The sequence below is a fragment of the Culex quinquefasciatus genome, chromosome 1 (assembly GCF_015732765.1).
Source record: "Culex quinquefasciatus strain JHB chromosome 1, VPISU_Cqui_1.0_pri_paternal, whole genome shotgun sequence".
Lineage (NCBI taxonomy): Eukaryota > Metazoa > Arthropoda > Insecta > Diptera > Culicidae > Culex > Culex quinquefasciatus.
Genome location: NC_051861.1, coordinates 115,255,735 through 115,281,035, shown reverse-complemented (window position 1 = coordinate 115,281,035; position 25,301 = coordinate 115,255,735). Strand labels below are relative to the sequence as shown.

The following is a 25,301-nucleotide window of genomic DNA, read 5'->3' as shown; positions in this document are numbered from 1 at the left end:
AGTTGTAGTTTAAAATGCATTTAAAAACACTTTTTTTCATTCATATTTTAGGACTATGGCTTGCATTAAAAATTCTAAAATATTTTTTTTATATTTTGGCTGTAAAAAATGTATGATTTAGAAATTTATAAATATAACAATTTCAAAATTAAATATTTTTGAAAACTTTGATTTATAAAATAGGTACATAATTTTAAAAAATAGCTGTTTTAGGTTTAACCCGGGCAGGCGTTAAAAACAAAATTCATGCCATTTCAATAACAAAAACTGTTAAAATAACAGAAAATTTTATAAAATATGCTTGAAAACTCTATTTTCGCATAAGAGTTTAATAACAGTGTATGTTATCACAACAAAATTTGTTATTGGTCTGGTATTGGTTGAACGCCAAAACAACTTGGTAATAATATTTTTGTTATGGAAGAATAACTCCAACTGTTATAAGGATGATTGGATTAGTTGTTAAAATAACAAAAAATAATTCGATAGATTTGTTCGAAGAATAACCAAAAATGTTATTAGTCTATTAATACAATAACAATCCAATAACAAAAAAAAATCATGACGACGAATAACAAATCTTGTTATAAATAACATAAAATGTTATTGGCCTAGTATTTTCAAATATCAAAAAAAGTTGTTCCCAAGTTATTTCCGTCTGCTCGGGAAATGTTAGAATGTCAGAGTTTTAGAGTTTATTAATTTGGAAGACGTTGATTTTCTTGACCTGTCTATAAATTTCCTCCAGACTTTTCATCAGTTTTCATAAATCGACATCATGACGAGTCTTCTGGGAAATCTTGTGTGTTGTTTCACGAGATTAAATTGGATTCAAGTACGCATTCACTGAAAAAAAGGGAATTCTTCAAAGAGATCGGCATCAAAAGTCAAATACCAAAAAACACTTATTAGTGAAACTATCGGTAAGTTTTATACACATAGGCAAATTCTCAAAAATCTTGCTTAATTTTGCACTTTCTCACTTATTTTTTCTACTCACCTCGCGTGCTTCAAAAACTTTCCCCCATCTTTGACACGAAGAGTTTTTTTACTTCTTATTTGTTTGTCTAAAGTGAACTTCTTTTTATCAAACTCTTTTTCGTGAATTTTATTTCTTTAAGTTTTTGGTCACAATATATCTTCTACCGGCGAAAATCTTCTTCTTTCACACAGAAAGAGCGCAATATTTGAGAGTTAAATCACAGAAGAAGCAATTTCACTGTTTTTATTTGTTTTATTAAATTAGCTTAGTTTGCCTGCGGTTTCAAAGTGGAACGACGAATTCAGTTCGATCTTAGTTAAAAAACAAAAAAGAAGGTACAATAAAATTATCATAATTGTATAAGTTCTCGTTACATAGTTTATGTTTTAGATGGTTTTGCTTTGTTATAATAATATTAGCCTTTCATTTCTAACTTTTTTTCAAATCTGCACTGAGCGGTTTTTTTCTTCAGTTTCTATTTTGGAGTTTAATGAATACATGAACCTGTGAAGTGTTAGTTAGTGTTGAATGGAAATTAATCGTACTCGTGGGACGATTCCCGCTTGCTGATTAAATTCTCCCGCTCGTCTTCGTTCGACTCGTGCACCATCGTGGAGCTCGGCAGCTGCGAGCGGTTCGTCACCTTGCTGATACCCTCGGTCAGGCCCGTTTGGGTGAGACTGTTAAATCGAAAATGTTGATGAAAAAATATCCTTATTTAAATTAAAAGAAGTTTTCTTACACTTCCACCTCCTCATCGTCGTCGTCGTCGTCGCCGCCGCCGTGCATCGAAAAGTAAGGGTTTTGCGAGACCGGCCGGAACTTGTAGCCCGTCAGCACGAAGAACACGTACGTGGCCATCTCCTTGAACATCTCGTCCAGCCAGGCGTACTGGAAGGCGACCGTTATCTGCAAATGCACAAAAATAAGATTTTTTAGTTTTCTTGAGTATTATTGATCATTTATAGAATTTATTATCAAATAATACTCTAGAATTTATAATCAAACTCAATCCATTTGAACGAATTATTTCTGTGGTTAACTTTACGGGGTAGGGCTGGCCGCTTTTTATTTTTTTCTAACAGGAGCACCCAAAACGAAAATAAAAGTTCGTTTTCATACGTCAAAATCACACACAAAAACTGCAAAACTGAACCTAGGGGAAATATACCCATTTTAAGCCTAATAAGCGGTCGTGTTTGAAAGATGCTGGATAATCTGGAGTGTTCCATGAATTTTACAAAACCAAGTACACCAACGAGTAGAGCAACTTTTTGTGAACATTTATATTTATTTTCACTTTTACTAAAAGTTACTCTATTCCTTTTACAAGCATTTAAAAAAAATATTTCCCAATTGTATTCTAATCAGACGAGAATGCATTGGGCCACGCCCATTTTTCTATTTTCAGCTTAATTCTTTTTTCTTCCAGCGCTATTTTAGTTTAAGTTTATGTCATCCCCACTTTCAAATTACTCGAAAAAAAAAAACAATGAAAACAATTTAAAATGCATTTTTCTGCATTGTTGATCATATTCACTATTTTTAGACTCTTTTAAAAATATGTTGAGTTTTTATAAAGTTGCGCACGGAGTACAGCACGGCAAATACTTTTTTTCTTGCAAAGTTTTGGAAACTTCTGATTGCAAAACAACCGGACTGCTGTGTGATGAATTTCATATTACTTTTTTCATTCAAATTTGCAAACCATGGCTCGTAAATTCAATTTTTATCCATATTAATCATATTAAAAAAACGTTTCTTAATCCACCATTAGGTGGTTGGTGCCTTCCTCACATTTACATAAAGTAATAATGAAAATAAGTTTATGAAAAAAATATACATGATACAGACTTTTACAGAAAACATGCAGACTCTCATTTGAAGCAATTTGGCAACCGGGCATTTCGCATCTAGCGTAACTCTTGCACGTAAACAAAAAGACCCGGCCTTTTGAGGTTATGCAAGAAATCACCTTTTTAGTAGATACAAAAATCTTTTTCTTAGCATAACTTTTTGAATACTTTACTAAACAGAATATATTTGAATAGGGTCAAAAAAGAATCGAATAAGGCTGACCCGGCCAAAATCGGTTCAGCCAGTTCTGAGATAATCGTGTGGAAAAAAAATCATGTCTACACACATCCCCACAGACATTGGCTCAGAATTTGATTTGACAGGATTTGACAGAATTCGATAAGTATACGTGAAGGTATATATAGAAGACATATTTAAGAAGTTCAATTTTCGAGTGATTTTATAGCCTTGCCTCAGTGAGGTAAAAAAGGCAAAAACAAAAAAAAAGAAGAAAAATGAATAATAAAGAAATTCGAGAATTTTATAAGTACATAAAATTCTGAAAATTTCAAGAGTTTAAAAATTATTTAAATTTAGAAAAAAAATAAAAATTGAAAAAGTTTAAGTTATCAAAACAAAATAGGAAATTTATGAAATCAATAAAAGTATAATTCAAGGTATTTAGTAGATTAAGGAATTAAAGACGCTAAAGAATTTCAAGAAATTTAAAGAGTTTAGAATCCAAGAAATTTAAAAATTAAAAAAATCAAAATTTTGAAGGATTTCAAAATATTAAAAAAATAAAAAAGCTTTTTTCGCAAGTTTTTTTGCCTTTTAAAAGAAAATATTGAAACAATCAGATCAGTTTTCTAGGTCTTGTTAACTTTGTATAACATTTTTACAGGACCTAATACAAAAAGTGGGACTCTAATTGTTTTCTTTTCAGAGTTATGACAATTTCTGTAAAATAGTCAAAGCAAAAAATGTTCGCGTGTAGTGGACCCTTAAGAAAAAAAAACAACTGAAAATTTAAGAAAGATATAAAAAAACAGAAAATTTAAAAAAATAAGGAACTCAAAAAAAATGAAGTAGTAACAAAATTTTGGAGTTTTATCTTTTTTCAATTTTAGAAATTCCAGAAATTTAGGAAGGTAAAGAAATTTAAAATATTTAAGAAACTCAAAACAATTAGCAATTTGTACTTCTTACAAGGAATAAAAAAATAAAACAAAAAATTCCAACACTGCAATTTTTTTTATTTGTAATTTAAAAAATAAGGAGTTTAACCAATTTTAGATATACAAAAAAATAAAAAAAACCAAGAAATTTTAAAAAAGAAGTAAAATTGAAAAAAAAATATTTAAGGAATTTAGGAAATTTAAAAAAGCGATTTGCGAAGTTTAAATTGAAAAAAAAAAGAAATTTAAGAAATTCAAAATTGTTTTATTTTTAAAATTTTAGAAATTAAACAGGGCCGTTGCAAATATCTTTCAAAGTTTTTGTCGCCACCCTAAAAAAAAATTTGACCCCTGATTTTTCGGACAAATTTTAAAGGAGGGGGGGCCTCCTTTAAAATTTGTCAGAAAAATCAGAAGAACTTCTAAATTTTAAAGTAAATAGAAGTTATATCAACTGAAAACAATCTGAAATGCATTTTCTGCATTTATATTGATATTTAGCATGTTTGGACAGGATTAAAAATATTTTGATTTTTTATGAAATTCCAATGCACAGCACCGCAAAAACTTTTTTTTCACAAAAAATAAAATTTTCGTCAATACTTAGATATTTTGGAAATTAATGATTGCAAAACAACTGGACAGGTGCATTTTAATACACTTTTTTCATTCAATAATTTTCAAAAAATATTTGCAACGGCTTAAAATTGAAAAAAAAATAAAAGACTTTGAGAAATTTAGGAAATATAAAAAAGCGATTTAGGAAGTTTAAATTTAAAAATTGTACAAAATTTTAAGAAATTGAAAAAAAATAAAAATAAATTTAAGAAATTCAATATATTTTTTTTAGATTAGGAAATCCAAGTAATTTAAAATGCTTAAACAATTTAGAAAAATCCAGAAATTCTATAAATTGAGGACTAAAAAAACTGAATAATTTCAAAAATAAAAGATTAGACTGAATAATTTTTAAAATATAAGAAAAGGGAGAAAATCAAGAAATTTCAGAAATTCAAAAAGGTATAAATTTAAACACATTACAAAATTCTAAAAAATTAAAAAATTATAGAAATTTGAAAAATTTACGAAAATTTAAAGCGATTAGCAATATCAAAAAGCTCAAGAAATAAAAAAAATTAAAAAGCATTTGAAATTTAAAAAAATAAAATTAAAACAAATCTAACAATAGGCCATTTTTTAATTTGAAAAAAAGCAGTACAACCAATTTAAGAAATAATAGAAATTTAAGAAATTGAAAATAATCCAAGAAATTTGTACAATTTAAAATTTGACATTTGATAAGTTTAGGAAATAAAAAAAAACAAATTAAAGAAGTTCAAAAGTTAAAATTGTAAGAAATTTAAAAAAAAAGAAATTTATGATTTTTTTTTTAATTTGAATTTCGAAAAATTCAAGAAATTTAAAAAGTCTGAGAAAAATTAAAAAAATCTAGAAATTTAATTTTTTTTTTGGATTTTCAGTTATTTTAAAGTTTATACAATTTCAAAAAATTAAAAAAAAAACTAAAGAATTTCAAAATTCTATAAAAAATTATAAAAATCAATAATTTCAATAAATTTTAGAAATTCAGTCTAAAAAAAAAAAGAAAAGAAATCAAAAATTTAATAGTTTCAAGAAGTTTTTGTAAATCAGGAAATTACAGACATTCATAATTTTATTTTTTGCAAAAAAAATCTTTAAAATGTCAATGGAAATTCAAATACAATCATGTGAAATCCATTTAAAATGCATTCTTCTGCCTTCCGAATCATTTTTGGCATGTATAACTTTATTGAAAAATAATTTAAATTATAGTAAATCTTTTATGTAGGTACTTTTTTTGTCAAATCTTACATTTTTGAAAATTAATAATTGAACATTAACTGTACGGGTGTTAGATGCATTTTCAAGAAAAAAAATCATTGAAATTAAATGTTGAGATTCGTATTCCCAACAATTATTTGTCAGATTTTCAAAGTTCAACAATAAATATAAAAAAATGTCAGTTATTCGAAAAAAAAACAAAAATAATTTAGAATTGAACAAAGATGGGCCCTATTTTAAAAGATATATGAAACACAGGACTTATAGAACCTTTTATATAAAAAAAAAACTATATATATTACTCTTTAAACCCGGGCAGACGGTAATAACAAAATTCATGCCATTTCAATAACACTGTTAAAATAACAGAAAGTGTCATGAAAACTTCTTGAAAAAACCATTATTGCATAAGGATTTAATAACAGTTTGTGTTATCATAACAACATTTGTTATTGGTCTGATATTGGTTGAAAGCCAAAACAACTTTGGAATAACATTTTTTTGTTATGGACTGTTATTGGGATTATCGGATTAGTTGTTAAAATAACAAAAAATAATAACAAAGATTTGTTCGAAGAATAACTAAAACTGTTATTCGTCTGTTATTACAATAACAATCCAATAACAAAAAAAATCATAACGACGAATAACAAATTTTGTTATAAATAACATAAAGTGTTATTGGCCTAGTATTTTCAAATATCGAAAAATGTTATTCCCAAGTTATTTACGTCTGCTCGGGTTTACCATAAGTTAGGCTTACAATGGCAATAACTTGAAAATTAAAATTTCGATTGCAAATTCAACTTTTCATTTTTCTGGAATGACACCCCATCAGAAATAGAGCCCTTAGGACAAAGTTCTTTGCCAAAACTGACCACCTTGGAATCTAGTAAACCAACTCACCTTCAACAAGTACACAATGATCCGGGTAAAGTAGATGTAGCACACGATCATAATGTAAAACTGCCTGAAAAGCTTCAACTTCCTCAAATTAATCGCCGCCTTCCCGTCCGTCCCGGCCGCCTCCTGCAGGTGCCGAATCGACCAAACCACCGGGAACAGAATCGCCCCACAGCACAGCAAATCCACCAGTATGAAAATGTCCCGCCAGGTGCTGTGCTCCTTGTCGCCTTCCTCGCTCTCGGCGATGATAATCTCCGCCACGTTGGCGAGCACCTGCAGCGGGATCACAATCATGAAGAGCTTTTTGTCTTTGTCCGCCAGGATGTGCTTGATGAAGGTCCACCCGGTGCCGATCAGGACGATCGTGATGAATAGGACCGCTCCCTTCAAGCTGGAAGCGTTTTGAGGTTTAGAAGATTTTTTTTTGGAGACTAAGTTCCGTTCAAATACTCACAGATGCGTCACGTAGTACAGGATGGCCCACGCCTCAACGTGCTCGCCCTGCGTCTCGATAAAGTGATAGTTGATGGCGTGGAACATGAGCGAGAGCGACTTCAAAAAGACCAGCACCGCCATCAGGTAGTGGATCTTGAACACGGGATGTTTACTCTTGCGCAAGATAAACACCCAGAACAGGCCGGACAGGAAGAAGAGCAGCGACATCATGAAGTAGAGCGCAGGGAGGGGCATCTCTCCGGCAGAGAGATAGTTCCCGCTGTTGTTCTCCTCGATGGTGACGTCAAACTGAAGAGGGTAGAGGTTGCTCAGGTCGTAGTTGGGGCAGCTGTGGAAGTATAGGTTGTAGAGACCCTCCTCGGCCTTGCTCGCGACCCAGACTGCGAACTGCGAAAAAAACAAGTTTCAATTAAATTCCCCAAAACAACATTACTTCAAGAATCTCACATTAAAGCTGCAGTACTTGAAGGGGTCGCGCTTCTCGCAGCTCAGCGAGAGGTTAAAGTTGCGGCAAACCGACGCTCCGGCGGACTCGCCGGCCACCGGCGACGCGATATCCCGACGTTTTCGCTGCATGTACATCGACTTGGAGTCGCTGACCTTGGCGAAGGATTGGCGCTTTGATCGAAGTGCAGGAATCTGCTTCTGGTCGCGGTAGATGTGCACGTTCTGCCACTCGCTCGAGCAGTTCAGGTGGACGCTGGTGGGAAGAGAACAATAATTTATATTAGAAGAGTTCAAGGTGGTTGGAATTCCCTAACACGGACATTAATACTGAAGAATGTCTTCTGTTCGTGGTTTCAATTCAACGTAACGAAAAATTGATTCTTTAGATGTCGTTTTGTATTCTCAGCCGAATGCACTTCAATGCAGTGAAAATTCGCGTTTGTTGACAGTTCACTGGTTGCTGCGATGAAATCACATTCGCGCCACCGCTTTCAAACGTCAGCGGTGAAAAAGCAAAGGCGACTTGATCGTAGATTGGTGCGATTTTTTCGATATTTCTTTAGACGGATATTTTCCTCTTTAGCTGTTCTTATTGAAATGGAAAGGTTTCCATCATTCGTGTTTTTTTTTTTACAAATCAATGAACGCAAACTTTTTCCTAATTCTTGTACACAATAAATCTACACTTTTAAAACGGTCCAGAAGCCTTTCCTTGTTTCCAAAATTCCTATAAGTTAGATTTTGAAGAAATAACTTGAGTAGGGCTTGGGTTAAGCAGGGTTGTTACGAGAAAATCGAAAAAAAACCCGCGCCAAATCCGCGCGAAATTCTCGCCACATAAAAAAAAATCGCGACCAACATTCAAGAAATGTTATTTCCAAAGAAAAAAAAAATAATACAGAGAGTATTTGATAGAAAAATGAAACTCGGTTTATATTGAAGGAATGAAAGCAAAAAAATCCTTTTAAAAAATACCTCAAGAGACGTCAAGAGAAGTGCCACAAAAAAAATTAAGAATTTAGGAATTTAAGAATTTAGGAATTTAGGAATTTAGGAATTTAAGAATTTAAGAATTTAGGAATTTAGGAATTTAGGAATTTAGGAATTTAAGAATTTAAGAATTTAAGAATTTAAGAATTTAAGAATTTAAGAATTTAAGAATTTAAGAATTTAAGAATTTAAGAATTTAAGAATTTAAGAATTTAAGAATTTAAGAATTTAAGAATTTAGGAATTTATTTTTTTGTTTAATTTTTACTTTTAAAATTTTTAATTTCCATAATTTTGATTTTTTTTTTAATTTTAAAATTCCTAAATTTGTGGAGTTTTGAATTTCAAATTTTTTAAATTTTGAATTTAGAAATTTGGATTTCTTAAAAAAAATTAATCTCAATTTTTAGATTTTAGGTTTTTATAATCCAATGAAAAACAAAAATGTTGAGATTTAAAAAATTTCTGAACATTAGAAATTTGAATGATGGAGTTTAATTTTATTCACCCAAGAATGTTCAAATTTAGAAACAAACATTTCTGCTTATAAGATCTCAAAAAAAAAGCTTGAAATATGATTCACAAGATTAAAAATTCGATGGATCCAGTATGAAATAAACACTGAATAAGTTTATAATACATTACTCAAAACTCAAAAGAAATAAAATTTTCAGAGTCTGTAAGCAGATGTTGAAAAATGAGTTGAGTGTAGTAATAAATTTATTTAAGAAATTCTCAGCAATACATTTAAAAAAAAATCTTTATTATCTTCATTTTTCGACGCTTTTTATTGAGAAAATACAAACAAACATTTTCGGAAGAAAATTCAATTAATAAGAAATCAAAGTTTTTGAACTCAACGAAAAAAATAATATCCCAATTGGGTCCTAAAATGACGCTTAGATTGCTGATATTATTGGTTACAGCGATAAAGCTTATTTTTCTGAGTACAATGCACCTTTGTACGACCACAAAGAGTTTAAAATGGATTTTCAAATCAATTTTGAAAAATTAACCTCGCGGTCCTTCTTGACAGAAAAGTTCCTACTTGACAGCTCGTTCCAAGAGGACCATAGTTGATACATCGAAAAAATGTTGTCTTGTCAATAACTTTTTTTGCATTAAAATGAAAAAAGTGATCAGAAATGGTTTTTAATCGTGTTTTTACCGTTGTACATAAAAATTGACATAGGGCTTTAGTACCCAATTCCTGGTAATATTTTTCTTGATAACTTGAAAGTAATTCTATCTCTCTCAATTAATTTATTTATCAAAATTGCCATCCGCGCGAAATCCGCGCCTGAGCAAAATTAGCCAGCATATCCGCGCCAAATCAATCAATCGTGTGCAATGAAAATTTTCTACTGGTTACTGCGATGAAATCACATTCGCACCACCGCTTTCAAACGTCAGCGTTAAAAAGCAAAGGCGACTTGATCAATAGATTGGTGCGATTTTCTTTATATTTCTTTAGGCTGATATTTTCCTCTTCAGCAGTTCTTATTGAAACGGCAAGGTTTCCATCATGCATGATTTCCTGATTCTTGTACACTATTAATCTACACTTTTAAAACGATTCAGAATCCTTTCCTTGTTTCCAATTAGTTGGATTTGTTATTCCAGGAGAACTAGGCAACCTAAATCAGCTTTAAGATAACACTCGCTAAGAAATCCAAATCGACTTCTCTATTACGGACGTACGAGTTAGGAACTTAATCGACCAGGATCCCAAAATGTCAAACCATGCATATTCTCTTATGTTACTGTCATTAAGGATTGTTCAGGACTATTACTGTCGATCGGTTAACACTTTGAGATTTGAGGACACTTATGTTTCCTAAAGACCACTTTTAGTTTCGGAGGTTCTTCGTCGTCCATGACCACCTCTTTTCTGCGAAAAGCTCCTTGTTTCCTTCGTGCGACTACAAGTTGACGCAGAACGCTGCGGTTCTCCAACCGGTATTTTGGAGTTGTTCCGCAAAGTTGATGAGCTAATGCTCCAAAAAGACAGTTGCCGTCGAGCAGGACGGATTGGATTTAAAACAAGTGTTAATAGTGTTTTTTTTTTTTTTTTTTCTCCATGCCATGCCATTTGATCTTTACAAATGTGAAGATCACCTCGTATGCGACCTTGCATACATTGCCACAGCACAGACAAACAGACGTAAATCATTGAACAAATTTGATCAGAATCCATCAATCACTCAAAAAATGGTAGAGTTAATGGCAACTAGGTAGCTCAATTTGGTGGCCAAACCTAAAATTTTGCATAACTGTACTGCCGCTCTAATCGTGTCCGTCCCATATGTAAAACAGCAAGCCAAGAAAAACGCGTGTCAAAGTTGTCCCGCCCATAAGGCTACGTGTTAGAATTTCGGGAAAAAGTGGATTTTCTCCGTTTTTCTAGAACAAAGAACTACATTTTATAGGTTTTTCTAATTTTGAACCAAACTGCATTACCTCAAAATTGACGTAATTACATATGGGACGGACAAGCTTCGAGCGGCAGTGTATAAATTTGCAAACAGCAAAATTTTATTTTCAAATTTTTAATAGAAATAGATATACTGAAAACATATTCAGGGTTGTTACGAAGAAGTCGAAAAAAAATCCACTCCGTAATAAGAAAAATAGTTTTGCGGCAAACACACGAGTCCGTTGAAAAAAAAAACAAACATCACAACCGTTTAAATAATGTTTTACGCCGAAAATTGTATGGAAAAAAAAATTTTTTGCTGGGATGAAGTTAGAGGGAAAAACCATAACAATAATTTTGGCAAATAATAAAATATAAAAATTTAGCATTTAGAAATTAAGGTATTGAAACTAAATAAAATTTTAATAGAAAAAAATTAAAGCGAATTCTTCACAAAATTCCTTTAACCTAAAATATAACTCCAAAAATGCTACAAAGTTATCATATTTTCTTTAATCTAAGATGGGACAAAAATAGAAGCCAAGATAGTAGCATTTAAGAATTAAGAAGTATTTCAATTTTAAAAGGTCCAAAATTAAAGAATTCTGCTGTTTTTTTTTTGAGGTCCGAAATTTAAAAATTTTGAAATTAAAAAATTTAAGAATTTAAGAACTTAAAAGTTTGATTCATTTTTAAATTTATACTTTTTGAAAAAATCCTTTTTTTTTTTAATTTTTAAGTATTTTATACTTTTGATTTTTTTAATCTCCGATTTTTACATTTTTTGATTTTTTTTTAACTTTAAGATTCAAAAATGATTTGAATTTCTGAAATTTGGAATTTTAATTTTGGCTTTCATAATTTTTTTTTCTACGTCTATATTTTTCTATGGGTTGAATACCATCAATCAAAAATATTTTGTGTTTTCGTGAAATTCTGTTGTACTTTGATTTTTAAAAAACTAATAATTGCAAAACAACTGAACAAATGCATTTTAACACACTTTTTTTTTATTCAAGTGTGAAAATCATGGCTTGTAATTTAAATTTTCAATTTTTTCATATTTTTTTTTAACTGTACTGTATAAAACATAGACTTCAAAAAATATTTTCGAGTCTAACCCTTTCAAGCCTGAATTTTGAAAAAAATATTTTTTGAGTTTATTATGGGAAAATGGACAAAAGGTCGAAAGTGGACAAAAGGTCGAATGGACAAAACGTCGAAAGGACAAAAGGTCGAATGTAAAAAAAAGAATAAATAATTATAATTATAAACTTCAAAAAAAATCTTGAAAAAACTATTTTCTTACAAACAAGTCTGATTTTCTTGTTTGTCGTAATAGTTTTGTAAATTTTTCCATTCTTTTAAACATGAGCTGTTCTTCAAAAAAAAAATTTCGAACAGTTTTTTAGTTTTAATTTTATTTTCAAAAACAACCTATTCCTGATTGTCAAAATATGTTTTGTGAGTTTTTCCATTCTTTCAAACATGAGCTGTTCTTCCAAAAAAGGTCGACTTCTATAATATTTTTTTATTTTTTTTTTTAAATTAAACAACACATTCTTGACTGTCGTAATGTTTCTGTGAGTTTTCCCATTCTTACAAACATGAGCAGTTCTTCCAAAAAAAGTTCGACTTCTAAAATTTTTATTTAATTTGAAAAAAAACTGATTCTTGACTGTCGTAATGATTTTGTGAATTTTTCCATTCTTTCGAAAATTAGCGGTACTTTTATACAAGGTAAAGTAAATAAAAGCGTTAAAATCAATACTTGTGTTTTTAGGCTCAAATCAAAAGTTTTGTTTTGTAAAGTTTTTTTTTAATTCGGCCTTTTGTCTATTCGACCTTTTGGCATTCAACTTTTTGTCCACTTTCGACCTTTTGTCCATTCGACCTTTTGTCCATTCGACCTTATGTCTTTCGACCTTTTGTCATACATTCCAATTTGACTACCTGCAATTCTGGCAACATTTTCCCCCTATTTTGACACTTGTTTCTCATATTAAAATGGATTTAAATTTAAAAAAAAACAACTTGGAGATATTCAATGATCACGTAACGTTTTGAGAAGATTTAATATATCTGACGAAAAAAAAACAAATAACTTTCAAATTTTAAAAGCCTTATTTGCGAAATTTTTAAACATACTGTATCACTCAATGCTTTAAACATCATAACAATTATGCTAATATCAAACATTTAAAAAATATTAATTATTTATGAAAATGTTTTTGATTGCGTCTGAATTCATGCAAACAAAATGCTTTACAATTCCCCCTTTTTCTCGAGCTTGGGAGTTTATGTGTTAAACATTATGGTTTTTTGTCATACACACCTAGACTTTTTTACCGAATTCGGTAAAGTTTACCGAATTTTCAACTGCTGAACAGTTCGGTAAACTGAAAATTACCGAAATCGGTAAAAACATACCGAAATTCGGTTATGAAGTTCGTTATTGTTCATCGTACAACCGAAATTCGGTAAAATTTTTGTTCATTTTGAGTATTTTGACAGATGGTTGACCGATCTAATCTTTTACCGATTTTTCAACTACCGAATTCGGTAAAAAAAATCTTAGTGTATATATTCATAGATATTTTGCAAATTTTTGCTTCAAAATAAGTTGATTAAATCGAAAATTAACACATTGATATTTTAAATATAAAGAAACTTGAAAACAGTAAGAAATTCTGAGATTTAAGCAATTGAAGATTTTAAAATAATAATAAATTTAAAATTTTAAAAATTAAAGACTCAAAAGTTAATAATAATAAAAGTAAAAAAAAATTAAAATATTTTTTTATTTTGACAAAACAATGTTACTAAAATCGAAACTTCGAAAAAAAAAGTTCAAGATGGTATGTCAGAGACATAACCGAAAGACATAGGACCAAACAATTTTAATGAGATTGTTGATGTTTTTGGATTGCTAGTGAAATTTAGAATAAGATTATTTTATTTTGTTTCATAGATTTGTCGGCAAAATTGTCATAAATGTTCCCCAAGGTGAACCTTCCATGAGAGCATCGGCTACTCCAGGTTGTGGCCACTACTGTCGAAATTGCCATTTTCATGTTCAGTATCAAAAACCACGAATTTTGATACCCATATTGCCAAAACAAGTATGGTTCTTTAAAAGTCCCTCCGGGCCCCGGAGGAACCTACTTTGAGTTCACCGGCCACTCCAGGTTGTGGCCACTACTGTCGAAATTTCCATTTTCAAAAACCATGAATTTTGATACCAATATTGCCAAAACACGTATGGTTCGGTAAAAGGCCCTCCGTTCCCCGGGGGAACCTGCTTCGAGGGCACCGGCCACTCCAGTTTTTGGCCACCACTGTCGAAATTTCAGGCCATTTTCATGTTCAGTATCAAAAACCATGCATTTTGATACCCATATTTCCAAAACTCGTATGGTTCTGTAGAAGGCCCTCTGGGCCCCGGGGGAACCTTCTTTGAGGGCACCGGCCACTCCAGGTTGTGGCCACCACTGTCGAAATGGCCATGTTGCATGAGAACCGCCACATCATGGTGACTTCCACCGGTCCGCTTGGTGCGCCTTTGTAAGAATTTCCTCCTTCTGCTGCTGGTGGTTCTTCCTTCTGGTTGCTGGTCCTCTTCTTCTATTGGCTGCTACTGCTGCTGCTCCGCGCTGGCTCGATGTACCCGGTTCGAGTGCTCGTTCCAAAGTGATTAGCATTTGCGAAATTTTCTGCTTATATAGCGGCACAGCCGGAGAACGGCACAAAAGGGGCGCGGCCTCGAATGCATACGCTCGCTCTGATTGGTCATCTGCCCGATTTGAACTGAAAAATGACTCATTTCGATTGCATGTTTTAAGTGATTTAACTATGTTTAGTCATAGTTATTATGTAATAAAACGATAGCTTAAGCCTTCCCCTTTCGACTGGTGATTGAATCTTCTGGATTAATCGATTGGGGGAAAAGATATAAGCGTTTGAAATATGTCATTTTTTCTCGCACGCTTGTGACGGTTTGGATCGAATTTCTGAACTGGCCCCCCCAATATAGTAAGTAGAGACATAGTCCTATGTCAAAAATAATCAAAAAATCCAAAACTCACAAATTCAAATTTTCAGAAAAATAAAAAGTTAATAACTTGTTATGGTTCAGTTTTAAAAGTTCACTTAAAAAATTGTGAACAAATAAAATAATTTGAAAAAAAATCATTGCCTAGAATGAATAACATTCAAGGATAAATCGTTTTCCAGAATGAACCAATTCCAAGAAATCTTTATTGTTGTTGTTGAATGAACGAAACTCATACAGATTCGCCCTACCTAATTTTGTAAGAGTTGAAGATATCCAAGAGAAGGGTTATGTTTACGATAATTACGATCTTCATTAAGAACAACAGAATCTGGGGAATGATTTTTTTTGGGAGATTAGCCAGAGACCGAACTTCTTCAGTTGAGTGTTACCAATAAATTGTATTATTTCAGACGGTCGTACCATTACACCTCCGACTCCCCTATATGTAGTCTACTATGATCAGATCTTCGTCGTCTTCCATTAAATTCTTGAATGCACTAATAATGCAAACAGCAAACACAACTTACACTTCATGCTTCAAATCCATCACGAAAAAGACGATCGGTCCGCTGCGCAGGTTCCCAATCGGATCCCTCAGAATGCAGATATCCTGGTGCGTGTCCAGGTACGGATTCATCGCATCCGACAGTGTCTTATCCAGCGAGAGGCCAAACTTAATTTTTAAAAGAAAAGAGATGAATAAGTCATCATAATTTTTAAGGTTTTCCCCCCTCAAACTCACAATGTAATTCTCCGACCCCGGCTCCACCCGGAAATCCGTCACCTTCACGTCCAGAATGCCACCCGAGTAGAACCCGAACGTACTGAGCGGAATGTATCGTCGTAAATCATCCTGCAAAACAGTTACGAAAAAAACATAAGTTTCGCTTTCCCAAGAAGAGTCGCCAAACAAAAACTCTCACCCGAACTTCCAGATGATGACGCCGTCCGACGGCGGTTCCCACGCACAGAACCAGCAGCAGACTCACCCAGCGGCCGCACAAGCCAGCTGGCGGAACCATATTTGCCTGCTTTTTCCCGGAAAGATTTTTGCCTTGTACAAATTTCTGTGTGCGCTGGCAAGTTTCGATTTTTCACTACGCGAAGGTTGTTTTTGCTGCCTTCTTTGTGGGTTGTCAAAAAGCGGAGGGGGTGGCGTCAAATGACAGCTGTCACGAACAGCCATGCCAGATATACAGATAAATCTGTATTATACAGATTTTTTGATCCCAAAAATTACAAAAATCTGTATATACAGATTTTTTAAAAATGATTTAATTTGAAAATTTCAATAATTCAGTAATTGAATTATGCTTTAATATGATTAAAAATCCTAAATCTGTTGTGAAAAGTCTAAAAAAATCTTTTATGGCTTGGAATTTGACATGATACAGATAAAATACAGATTTATTTTTTAAGAAAATACAGATTTCCCATAAAATAATCTGGCAACGTTGGTCACGAATCTAGGGTGGTCGCCAGCATTGGATAGAGCTGTGCCGACGGTGAGTAACTTTTAAGCAAAATTTAGCTCATGCTATTTTGACTTGTCAACGAAATTCGGTGGCCAGCCTCACAACATTAAGTTAAATGCAAAGATGATTCGTTGAAATTTATTTAGTTTTAAGATGATTGTGATATAAATAAAGAAACAAATATTTTTTCAAGCCCAAATCAACGATATTTATTCAACTTTATTCACACTTTTCCTCTTCCCCTTCTTGCTCTTCTTCTCCTCAACCTCCACGACCTCCAGCGGCACTACGATCGTCCGGTTCTTGGCCTGCTTCAGCGTCCACCACCGTCCAAGCCGATGTTCCTGCCCAACGCAAACAAACAACCTCTTCCCATCGCTGCTAAACGCCAACCCATTGACGAACCCCTCCACCGGAATCTCCATCAACGGCTTGATCACCTTTCCGCTCCCCACCAACCGCCACAACCGGACAAACCCGTCGCACGACCCCGACGCGATCACGTCCGTGTTGAGCAGCGACGCGACCGCACTAATCCAGTTTGCCTCCCCATTGGCCAAACTGCTCCCGTGCGCCAACCGGACCGTGTCCATCGGCTTCTTCCGGCCGGAACTCCACACCGACAGCGAGCCGTCCGTTCCGCACGACACAAAGTGCTCGTCCCCGATCAGCCGGACGCACTCGATGCTCTCGACCGGCGGGCACTGGTACACCAGCTGGGACTCCTCGACGATCTTCCAGATGCGGATCGAGGCGTCGCTGCCGCCGGCGGTGATGCAGCGCTCGCGGGAGAGCGCGTCGATGGCCGTCACCGGGGATTGGTGGCCGTAGCTGGAATGAGAGGGAGATGATTATTTTAATAAAAAGAGATATTTTATATATCAAGGAAGTGGAAAACAACAAATCAGTTATTTTTAAATTCTTTTTTCACTATTATCACTTAAAAAGTTATTTTTTTAAATGTTTTTTCGTAAGGAACTGCGCTAAAAGGTGAGCTTTATATGAAGCATAGAAAACCTATCGTTGAACGACCACGACAACTTTGTTTACTAGACAAACTACCACCTTTGTATGCAGCTGACAGAGCAGGTGCCCTGTGGTAAAACGGAACCGTCGCGTTTTGGTTGCATTTCTGTCAATAAGGAACTGAAGTTGAAATTTCATTAATCAAATTTTTGTCATGTTTTATAAACCGACATTAAAATATTTACGATCGGGTAGGGGGAAAAAAATTATAGATGCCCCCATTTATGCATTTCTGAGTAGGATCGGTTTTGACGAACACTGAGTGATTTTGAATGTGCCTGCACGATAGCGCAGTGGATGTTAGGCCCATGTATTTTTTTAAACTATTTTTTGTATAGTTTGCTTAAATTCTGCTTTCTTGTCTGTTTTTATCATTCGAAGCAATTGAAAATATTTAAATTTTCAAGCCTTTAGAAATCTGATACTTTTTAAAACTTTTAAACTCTAAGTAAAATTAAGATTCTTTAATTTTAAGTATTCTTTTAATGTAAGATGTTTTTGTAAAATTTATCTGTTCATTTGATTCTGTCAATGGACCAAAATTTTCGAATTTGAAAATCTTTTCAATTTTTATTATTTTTGATAAATTTTCTCGATTATTTTTAACTTTAAGTTTCACTTATCGAGTCTTTCGAACTTTTTTAATCATTTATTTTTTCAATTTCTTTAATGGTATAATTGTTTTGTTTTTTTTTTTGCGAATATTTTTAAACTTTAAAAACAAATATTTAAAAGATGGAACTCTTGAACAAAAAATTAAATTAAATTAAAATGCTTTTAGAGCTACAGTCCAACCTAGATTATCCGAAGCCTCAATTTTTCGTCAGGTCAGAATGAAAAACATTGGAATATGATAAGAGAACTTTCTGAGTAAATTCCTTTTGGCATCGTCAGAGAACCTAGGAAAAACCGGAAAAAAACCTAGGAAAACAAGAAATCTAGTTGCCACCATGCTTCAATTGATACTTTAGAAAGTTTATATCTTTTTAAGTATATTTTTCTGTGCGAATTAACGTCAAAAAAAATATTTTGTTAAACTAATTTTCATACTTTTTTAAATGTTTAAAAATAAACAACATCAGGATAGTTCAATTTTTAACTTATTTTTTAATTTTTTTGTATACTTTTTTTATTGATCAATCTAGAGTTTTTTTTAAAAAAAGGACCTATAAACATATGAAACACCTTTTAAATCAATGCTTTGAATTCATAAATCTCTTAGTACTTCAGCGAAATAAACATAAGTTTAATGTTCCGCTAATAAAATCAACAACAACAACAAATCTAAAAAAGGATTGAATTTTTCAGGTCTGTATAACTTTTAAAATCTGTAATTCGTAGAGTACTTTAATTCTTTCGATTATATTTGAATTTTAAGAAAACCTGGGAATTAAAAATGCTCAATATCTCAAATTTTTCAATTAAAAAAAATCATTTTTTTTAGTGGAAAATTTTTGAATTCCTTTTCTATTTATTTTGTTGAATCGTTGCTTTGTAAGCGAATGGTCCTTGGTTTGATTTTTCTCTGCTCTGCCAATGCTATACTAAACAATCTAGAATTCTTTTTTTTACAGTTTTTAAGAACTTTTTGAATGGCGAATTTATTTTCCAATTAATTTTATTTTTATCTTGAGTTTTTTTTTCTTTCTATTTTTTTTTGTTTATGAGGCAACGATTTTTTTCGATTTTTTATTTATTTTCTTCTTTTGTATTTTTTAAATATATTAGCAATTTGAAATTTATGTTTATTTTTTATTTTAAAATCACAAGAATATTTTCTATCTCTTTATTATTCATATTTTTATTAATTTCTAGGTTAATATTTTTTTTTTCAATTTTGGGAATTGTGCATTTATTCGCATTTATTTTTTTAATTTGAATTTTTAAAACGGTTAACCGAAGTTAACAGTTAGAATATTCAAATCTCCGAACGATCGAGTCATTTCCTTTTTCTTCTTTGTCTTATTTTGGTTATTTGAGCTCAAAAATGACCCAAAAATTGACAGAAAGTTCGGATAATCGATAATAATTCAATATAAGGCTTTCTAATCAGAAATGTACCAACACATTCAAAGTTTGTTTACATGGCAGCTGCGGATTTGTTTGCATCAGATTTGCTATCTTTTTCTAGCAAAAGTGTTTTGTCAGGCTAAATCTAGCTGGTTTTTTTTCGACTGACCGCCCGATATGTCAGCCAACATATTTCGCAGGGCTGTGACAGCTCGAGCTCAATCATTGTTTGAACCGGGACACTGTGACGAGAAGTTCGTCATTTTTGGGTTGAATTATATTTATAAATCGTTTTAGAAGTTGCGAATTTGAAATTTTATTAAACACATAAAATTTTTTATTTATTATTTCTATTATTATTTTGAAGATTATTCTATTTTTTTGACAAGCTTAAACTGTTAAGACTTTCAAGGCCCAGTGAAAAGAAAATAATAACTTTATCCAAAAATGACGAACTTCTCGTCACAGTGTCCTGGTTCAAACAATGATTGAGCTCGATCTGACACAGCCCTGCGAAATATGTTGGCTGACATATCGGGCGGTCAGTAAAAAAAACCAGCTAGAAGTCGCCTGACAAAACATTTTTGCTAGAAAGGGATAGCAAATCTGATGGGTAAAGATTTGACTAGAAAGCTTTATAAGGATTTCCAGACGAATGAATTTACCTGAAAAACGAGTATGTTTAAGGCACCGTGCAGTGTGGAAAACAAACAGCTGTCACTTTCAAAATACACCCAGTTTATTTTTTAACCTTCTATTGACTCAGTGTCAGGCTAAGTTTTAGCAAATGTCGATCTGATGACTGGTCGCCAGTAAGATTCACTTTTTTTTTGTTATTTTCATTTTTGCTTCTCAGAATTGATTAAAAACTATAAGTGTTAGTGTTTATTTTAAAATTTTGAATTAAAATCTTCTGGGAAATTAAGCCACATTTACAATTTTATAAATTTTCCAAATACATTTTTTTAATTTTTCAATATTTTTGCGACACTTTAAAATTTTTGATTTATAAAAAATAAGTTTTTTTGTTTTTGCATGAGCTGGGAAAAAATAATAACAGTTAGAGAATTTTTACTTTTCGTAATTTTTAAAATATGTTTAAAAAAGCATAAAATGGTTTAGATATTTTTTACGATGTATTTTTTTTTGGTTTTGCAAATTTTTCGCATTGCATTTTTTTAAATTATTTTTTGAATTTTAGAAATATTGAGAGTTCAAACTCAGTTTAAAGTTTAAAAAATCAGAACAATAGAATTTAAGAAATAAAAGCTTCAAGAATTAAATATAGGTATTTAAAAATTATTGACACTTAGTTCTTTTTTAATTTTTGGTTTGAACGATTTTGGCAACTTGAAACTACCTTATAAAATAAACTTTGAAGTGTAGATTTGAGCTTTTTGAGCGAATTTTTGAATGAAACTGATAAATACTGTAACTTTCCGCACCCAAAATAAATAAATAAAAACAATTACTCACAGCGTCTCCACGTACAGCATCTCGTCCAGCGACCACACCTTCACCGTCCGGTCCTTGCTGCACGAGTACAGCGTGTGCGTGTTCCGCCGGAACACCACCCCGGTCACCACGTCCGAGTGCCCACTCAAGCTGTTCACCCGCTCCAGCGTTTCCCCGTTCAGCACCTTTATCTCGTCGCTCCCATCGGCCACCACCAAAAACCGCAAATCGTGCGAAATGGCCAACGCCTGAACGGCCGTCCGCTGGGCCTTCGTCGCCGCCATCCGTTCTCCCGTGGCCACATTCCACCGCACCACGATCCCGTTCTTGTTCGCCACGTACAGAAAGCGATCGTCCTCCGTCAGGCAGAGACACGTCGGCGACAGATTCTGCTGCTTGTGGCGCAACGTGACCGCCCGCTCCAAATCGAACCCCCGGTACGAATCCGCAACCTCCCGGTACAACTTCCCGATGCTCTCCAGATAGTCCTCCCTCAACGCTGCCGAAACGTTCCCCTCCAGCTCCTCCTCCGCGTCGCGATCTTCCGCCCGTTCCCGTTCCGCCTCCTCCACGCCCTTCAGGTACTTCTTGGCCAACCTCAGCCGCTTGTCCTGGGCCGTTTCCGCTAGGCCGTCCTCCTCGTCGTCGAAGGTGAACTTGCGGGACGCGTTCGCCAGCGTGCGCTCCTCCTCCTCATCGCTGTCCAGTTCCTCCTCGGATTCGGGGTCCGCTTTTTGCGTTGCCGCCTTGGGCTTCTTGTCTTTTTTGTCCGGCTTTTGGAACTGCAAGAAAGTTGAAATTCAGACGATTTCCACCCAAAAACCACTTAAATTCACTCACCTTTCGTTTGGTGGCCGTTCGGGGCTTGCCCTTGAGGAAGAAGGAGGACATTTTGCGCTGTTTGCTGCACTATTTTCAAGCAAATTTTAACTATTTTAAAAGTTCAACAACAAAAGAAGCGACCCGCAACGTGCCGAACCGAAACGATAATGAAAACATGTGGGTTTGTTTACCCGTCAAATGACAGTTCGCTCGGGATAGGGTTGCCAGAATATTGAAGGAAAAGAAGTTAGGGATGCGCTAAATTTTTTTTTTGAAGAAAAAAAAAAAGACAAAAAAGGAAGAAATAAATTAAGATTAAAATTCCTGATTTTATTATTAACGATGATTACAACAACAAATTAGCCTCGTGGCTTTTTATGGCTGAAAGTTTTTGGACCAACACAGGGAACAGGGTGGATAAACATAAGTACGGTATGCTGATCGGAAGGAACGCGGTCAAGAAATGTTGCGTGTTCTTTTCGTGACCCCCCCAAGAAAAGTTGACAGTTCGGAATGAGCGCGATTGACGGTGTGCGCGCTTGAGGTTCTTTGGAGGAAAAAATAAAAAGATTAAAAATATTCAAAACTTAAAATTAAATAGATAAAAAATGTTTATTCAAAAACTTTTAACAACAATTATAAACAAAATTAAGAAATCAATAAATAAAAGCAAATTTAGAAATTCTTAAATTCTAAAACAAGAAAAACTGAAATTAAAAAAATATGTAATTATGTAATAAGGAAATTAAAAAACTATGTAATTATGAAATAAGGAAATTAAAAAATAAGGAAATTAGGAAACAAGGGAATTAGGAAATTTGGAAATCATGGTATTAGAAAATTAGTAAAATAAAGAAAATAAGAAAATTATGGAATTATGAAACAAGGAAATTAAGAAATTAGAAAATTAATAAGTAAGGAAATTAGGATGTTAGGAAGTTAGGACATTAGGAAATGAGGAAATTAGGAAATTAGGAAATTAGGAAGTTAGGATATTAGGAAATTTGGAAATTAGGAAATAACGAAATTTTTAAAATTAGGAAACTAGGAAATTAGGAATTAGGAAGTTAGGAAATTAAATTAGGATATTAGAAAGTGAGGAAGTTAGGAAATTGGGCAATTAGGATATCAGGAAACTAGAAAATTAGGAAGTAAGAAAATTAGGAAGTTAGGAAATTAGGAAATTAGGAAGTTAGCCAATTAGGAAATTAGGAAACTAGGAAATTAGGAGTTTAGGAAGTTCGGAAGTTAAGGAGGAGGAAGGAAAATAGGAAATTATGAAATAAGGAAAATAGGAAATTCAGAAATTAGAAAATCGTGAAATTAGGAAAATAATATGTTAGGAAATTAGGAAGAGAGGAAATAAGGAAATTAGGAAGTTAGGAAGTTAGGAAGTTAGGAAATTTGGAAATTAGGAAATTAGGAAATTAGGAAAATTGGAAATTAGAAGTTTAAGATGTTAAGAAATCAGGAAATTTGGAAGTATGGAAATTAGGAAATAAGGATATTCGGAAACTAGGAAATTAGGATGTTAGGAAATTTGGAAATTATAAAATAAGGCTGGTACAAATGTTTAATTTTTTTTTCTGGAATTCTTAAATTCTTAAATTCTTAAATTCTTAAATTCTTAAATTCTTAAATTCTTAAATTCTTAAATTCTTAAATTCTTAAATTCTTAAATTCTTAAATTCTTAAATTCTTAAATTCTTAAATTCTTAAATTCTTAAATTCTTAAATTCTTAAATTCTTAAATTCTTAAATTCTTAAATTCTTAAATTCTTAAATTCTTAAATTCTTAAATTCTTAAATTCTTAAATTCTTAAATTCTTAAATTCTTAAATTCTTAAATTCTTAAATTCTTAAATTCTTAAATTCTTAAATTCTTAAATTCTTAAATTCTTAAATTCTTAAATTCTTAAATTCTTAAATTCTTAAATTCTTAAATTCTTAAATTCTTAAATTCTTAAATTCTTAAATTCTTAAATTCTTAAATTCTTAAATTCTTAAATTCTTAAATTCTTAAATTCTTAAATTCTTAAATTCTTAAATTCTTAAATTCTTAAATTCTTAAATTCTTAAATTCTTAAATTCTTAAATTCTTAAATTCTTAAATTCTTAAATTCTTAAATTCTTAAATTCTTAAATTCTTAAATTCTTAAATTCTTAAATTCTTAAATTCTTAAATTCTTAAATTCTTAAATTCTTAAATTCTTAAATTCTTAAATTCTTAAATTCTTAAATTCTTAAATTCTTAAATTCTTAAATTCTTAAATTCTTAAATTCTTAAATTCTTAAATTCTTAAATTCTTAAATTCTTAAATTCTTTAAATTCTTAAATTCTTAAATTCTTAAATTCTTAAATTCTTAAATTCTTAAATTCTTAAATTCTTAAATTCTTAAATTCTTAAATTCTTAAATTCTTAAATTCTTAAATTCTTAAATTCTTAAATTCTTAAATTCTTAAATTCTTAAATTCTTAAATTCTTAAATTCTTAAATTCTTAAATTCTTAAATTCTTAAATTCTTAAATTCTTAAATTCTTAAATTCTTAAATTCTTAAATTCTTAAATTCTTAAATTCTTAAATTCTTAAATTCTTAAATTCTTAAATTCTTAAATTCTTAAATTTTAAATTCTTAAATTCTTAAATTCTTAAATTCTTAAATTCTTAAATTAAATTCTTTAAATTCTTAAATTCTTAAATTCTTAAATTCTTAAATTCTTAAATTCTTAAATTCTTAAATTCTTAAATTCTTAAATTCTTAAATTCTTAAATTCTTAAATTCTTAAATTCTTTAAATTCTTAAAATTCTTAAATTCTTAAATTCTTAAATTCTTAAATTCTTAAATTCTTAAATTCTTAAATTCTTAAATTCTTAAATTCTTAAATTCTTAAATTCTTAAATTCTTAAATTCTTAAATTCTTAAAAAATTCTTAAATTCTTAAATTCTTAAATTCTTAAATTCTTAAATTCTTAAATTCTTAAATTCTTAAATTCTTAAATTCTTAAATTCTTAAATTCTTAAATTCTTAAATTCTTAAATTCTTAAATTCTTAAATTCTTAAATTCTTTAAATTCTTAAATTCTTAAATTCTTAAATTCTTAAATTCTTAAATTCTTAAATTCTTAAATTCTTAAATTCTTAAATTCTTAAATTCTTAAATTCTTAAATTCTTAAATTCTTAAATTCTTAAATTCTTAAATTCTTAAATTCTTAAATTCTTAAATTCTTTAAATTCTTAAATTCTTAAATTCTTAAATTCTTAAATTCTTAAATTCTTAAATTCTTAAATTCTTAAATTCTTAAATTCTTAAATTCTTAAATTCTTAAATTCTTAAATTCTTAAATTCTTAAATTCTTAAATTCTTAAATTCTTAAATTCTTAAATTCTTAAATTCTTAAATTCTTAAATTCTTAAATTCTTAAATTCTTAAATTCTTAAATTCTTAAATTTTAAATTCT

General features: G+C 31.4%; 2 protein-coding genes across 2 annotated transcripts; both read right to left on the bottom strand.

Moving 5' to 3' along the window:
• Nucleotides 1-905: 905 nt before the first annotated feature.
• LOC6052125 (protein GPR107) lies at nucleotides 906-16,196 on the bottom strand. Its single transcript, XM_038248684.1, has 8 exons — nucleotides 15,973-16,196; nucleotides 15,792-15,902; nucleotides 15,577-15,722; nucleotides 7,591-7,843; nucleotides 7,142-7,530; nucleotides 6,688-7,078; nucleotides 1,725-1,891; nucleotides 906-1,662 (listed from the first exon to the last, which is right to left on the bottom strand). Exons 1-8 carry the CDS (start codon nucleotides 16,069-16,071, stop codon nucleotides 1,518-1,520), a joined length of 1,701 nt encoding a protein of 566 aa, XP_038104612.1. The 5' UTR covers nucleotides 16,072-16,196; the 3' UTR covers nucleotides 906-1,517.
• Nucleotides 16,197-16,707: 511 nt separating this feature from the next.
• LOC6052126 (U3 small nucleolar RNA-interacting protein 2) lies at nucleotides 16,708-22,006 on the bottom strand. Its single transcript, XM_001868407.2, has 3 exons — nucleotides 21,856-22,006; nucleotides 21,037-21,797; nucleotides 16,708-17,355 (listed from the first exon to the last, which is right to left on the bottom strand). The coding sequence occupies exons 1-3, from the start codon at nucleotides 21,904-21,906 to the stop codon at nucleotides 16,734-16,736; spliced, it is 1,434 nt and encodes a 477-aa protein (XP_001868442.2). The 5' UTR covers nucleotides 21,907-22,006; the 3' UTR covers nucleotides 16,708-16,733.
• Nucleotides 22,007-25,301: the final 3,295 nt, after the last annotated feature.

What these genes read in the sequence shown, in the direction of transcription:
- LOC6052125 (XM_038248684.1), bottom strand. Translation starts at nt 16,071, where the DNA reads ATGGTTCCGCCAGCTGGCTTGTGCGGCCGCTGGGTGAGTCTGCTGCTG. An exon ending in CTGTACTACGTGACGCATCT is followed by an intron (nt 7,079 to 7,141) that starts GTGAGTATTTGA and finishes AAACGCTTCCAG; the next exon opens with CTTGAAGGGAGCGGTCCTAT. An exon ending in TCATTGTGTACTTGTTGAAG is followed by an intron (nt 1,892 to 6,687) that starts GTGAGTTGGTTT and finishes GTGCATTTGCAG; the next exon opens with ATAACGGTCGCCTTCCAGTA.
- LOC6052126 (XM_001868407.2), bottom strand. Translation starts at nt 21,906, where the DNA reads ATGTCCTCCTTCTTCCTCAAGGGCAAGCCCCGAACGGCCACCAAACGA. An exon ending in GAACGGCCACCAAACGAAAG is followed by an intron (nt 21,798 to 21,855) that starts GTGAGTGAATTT and finishes ACTTTCTTGCAG; the next exon opens with TTCCAAAAGCCGGACAAAAA. An exon ending in ATGCTGTACGTGGAGACGCT is followed by an intron (nt 17,356 to 21,036) that starts GTGAGTAATTGT and finishes CTCTCATTCCAG; the next exon opens with CTACGGCCACCAATCCCCGG.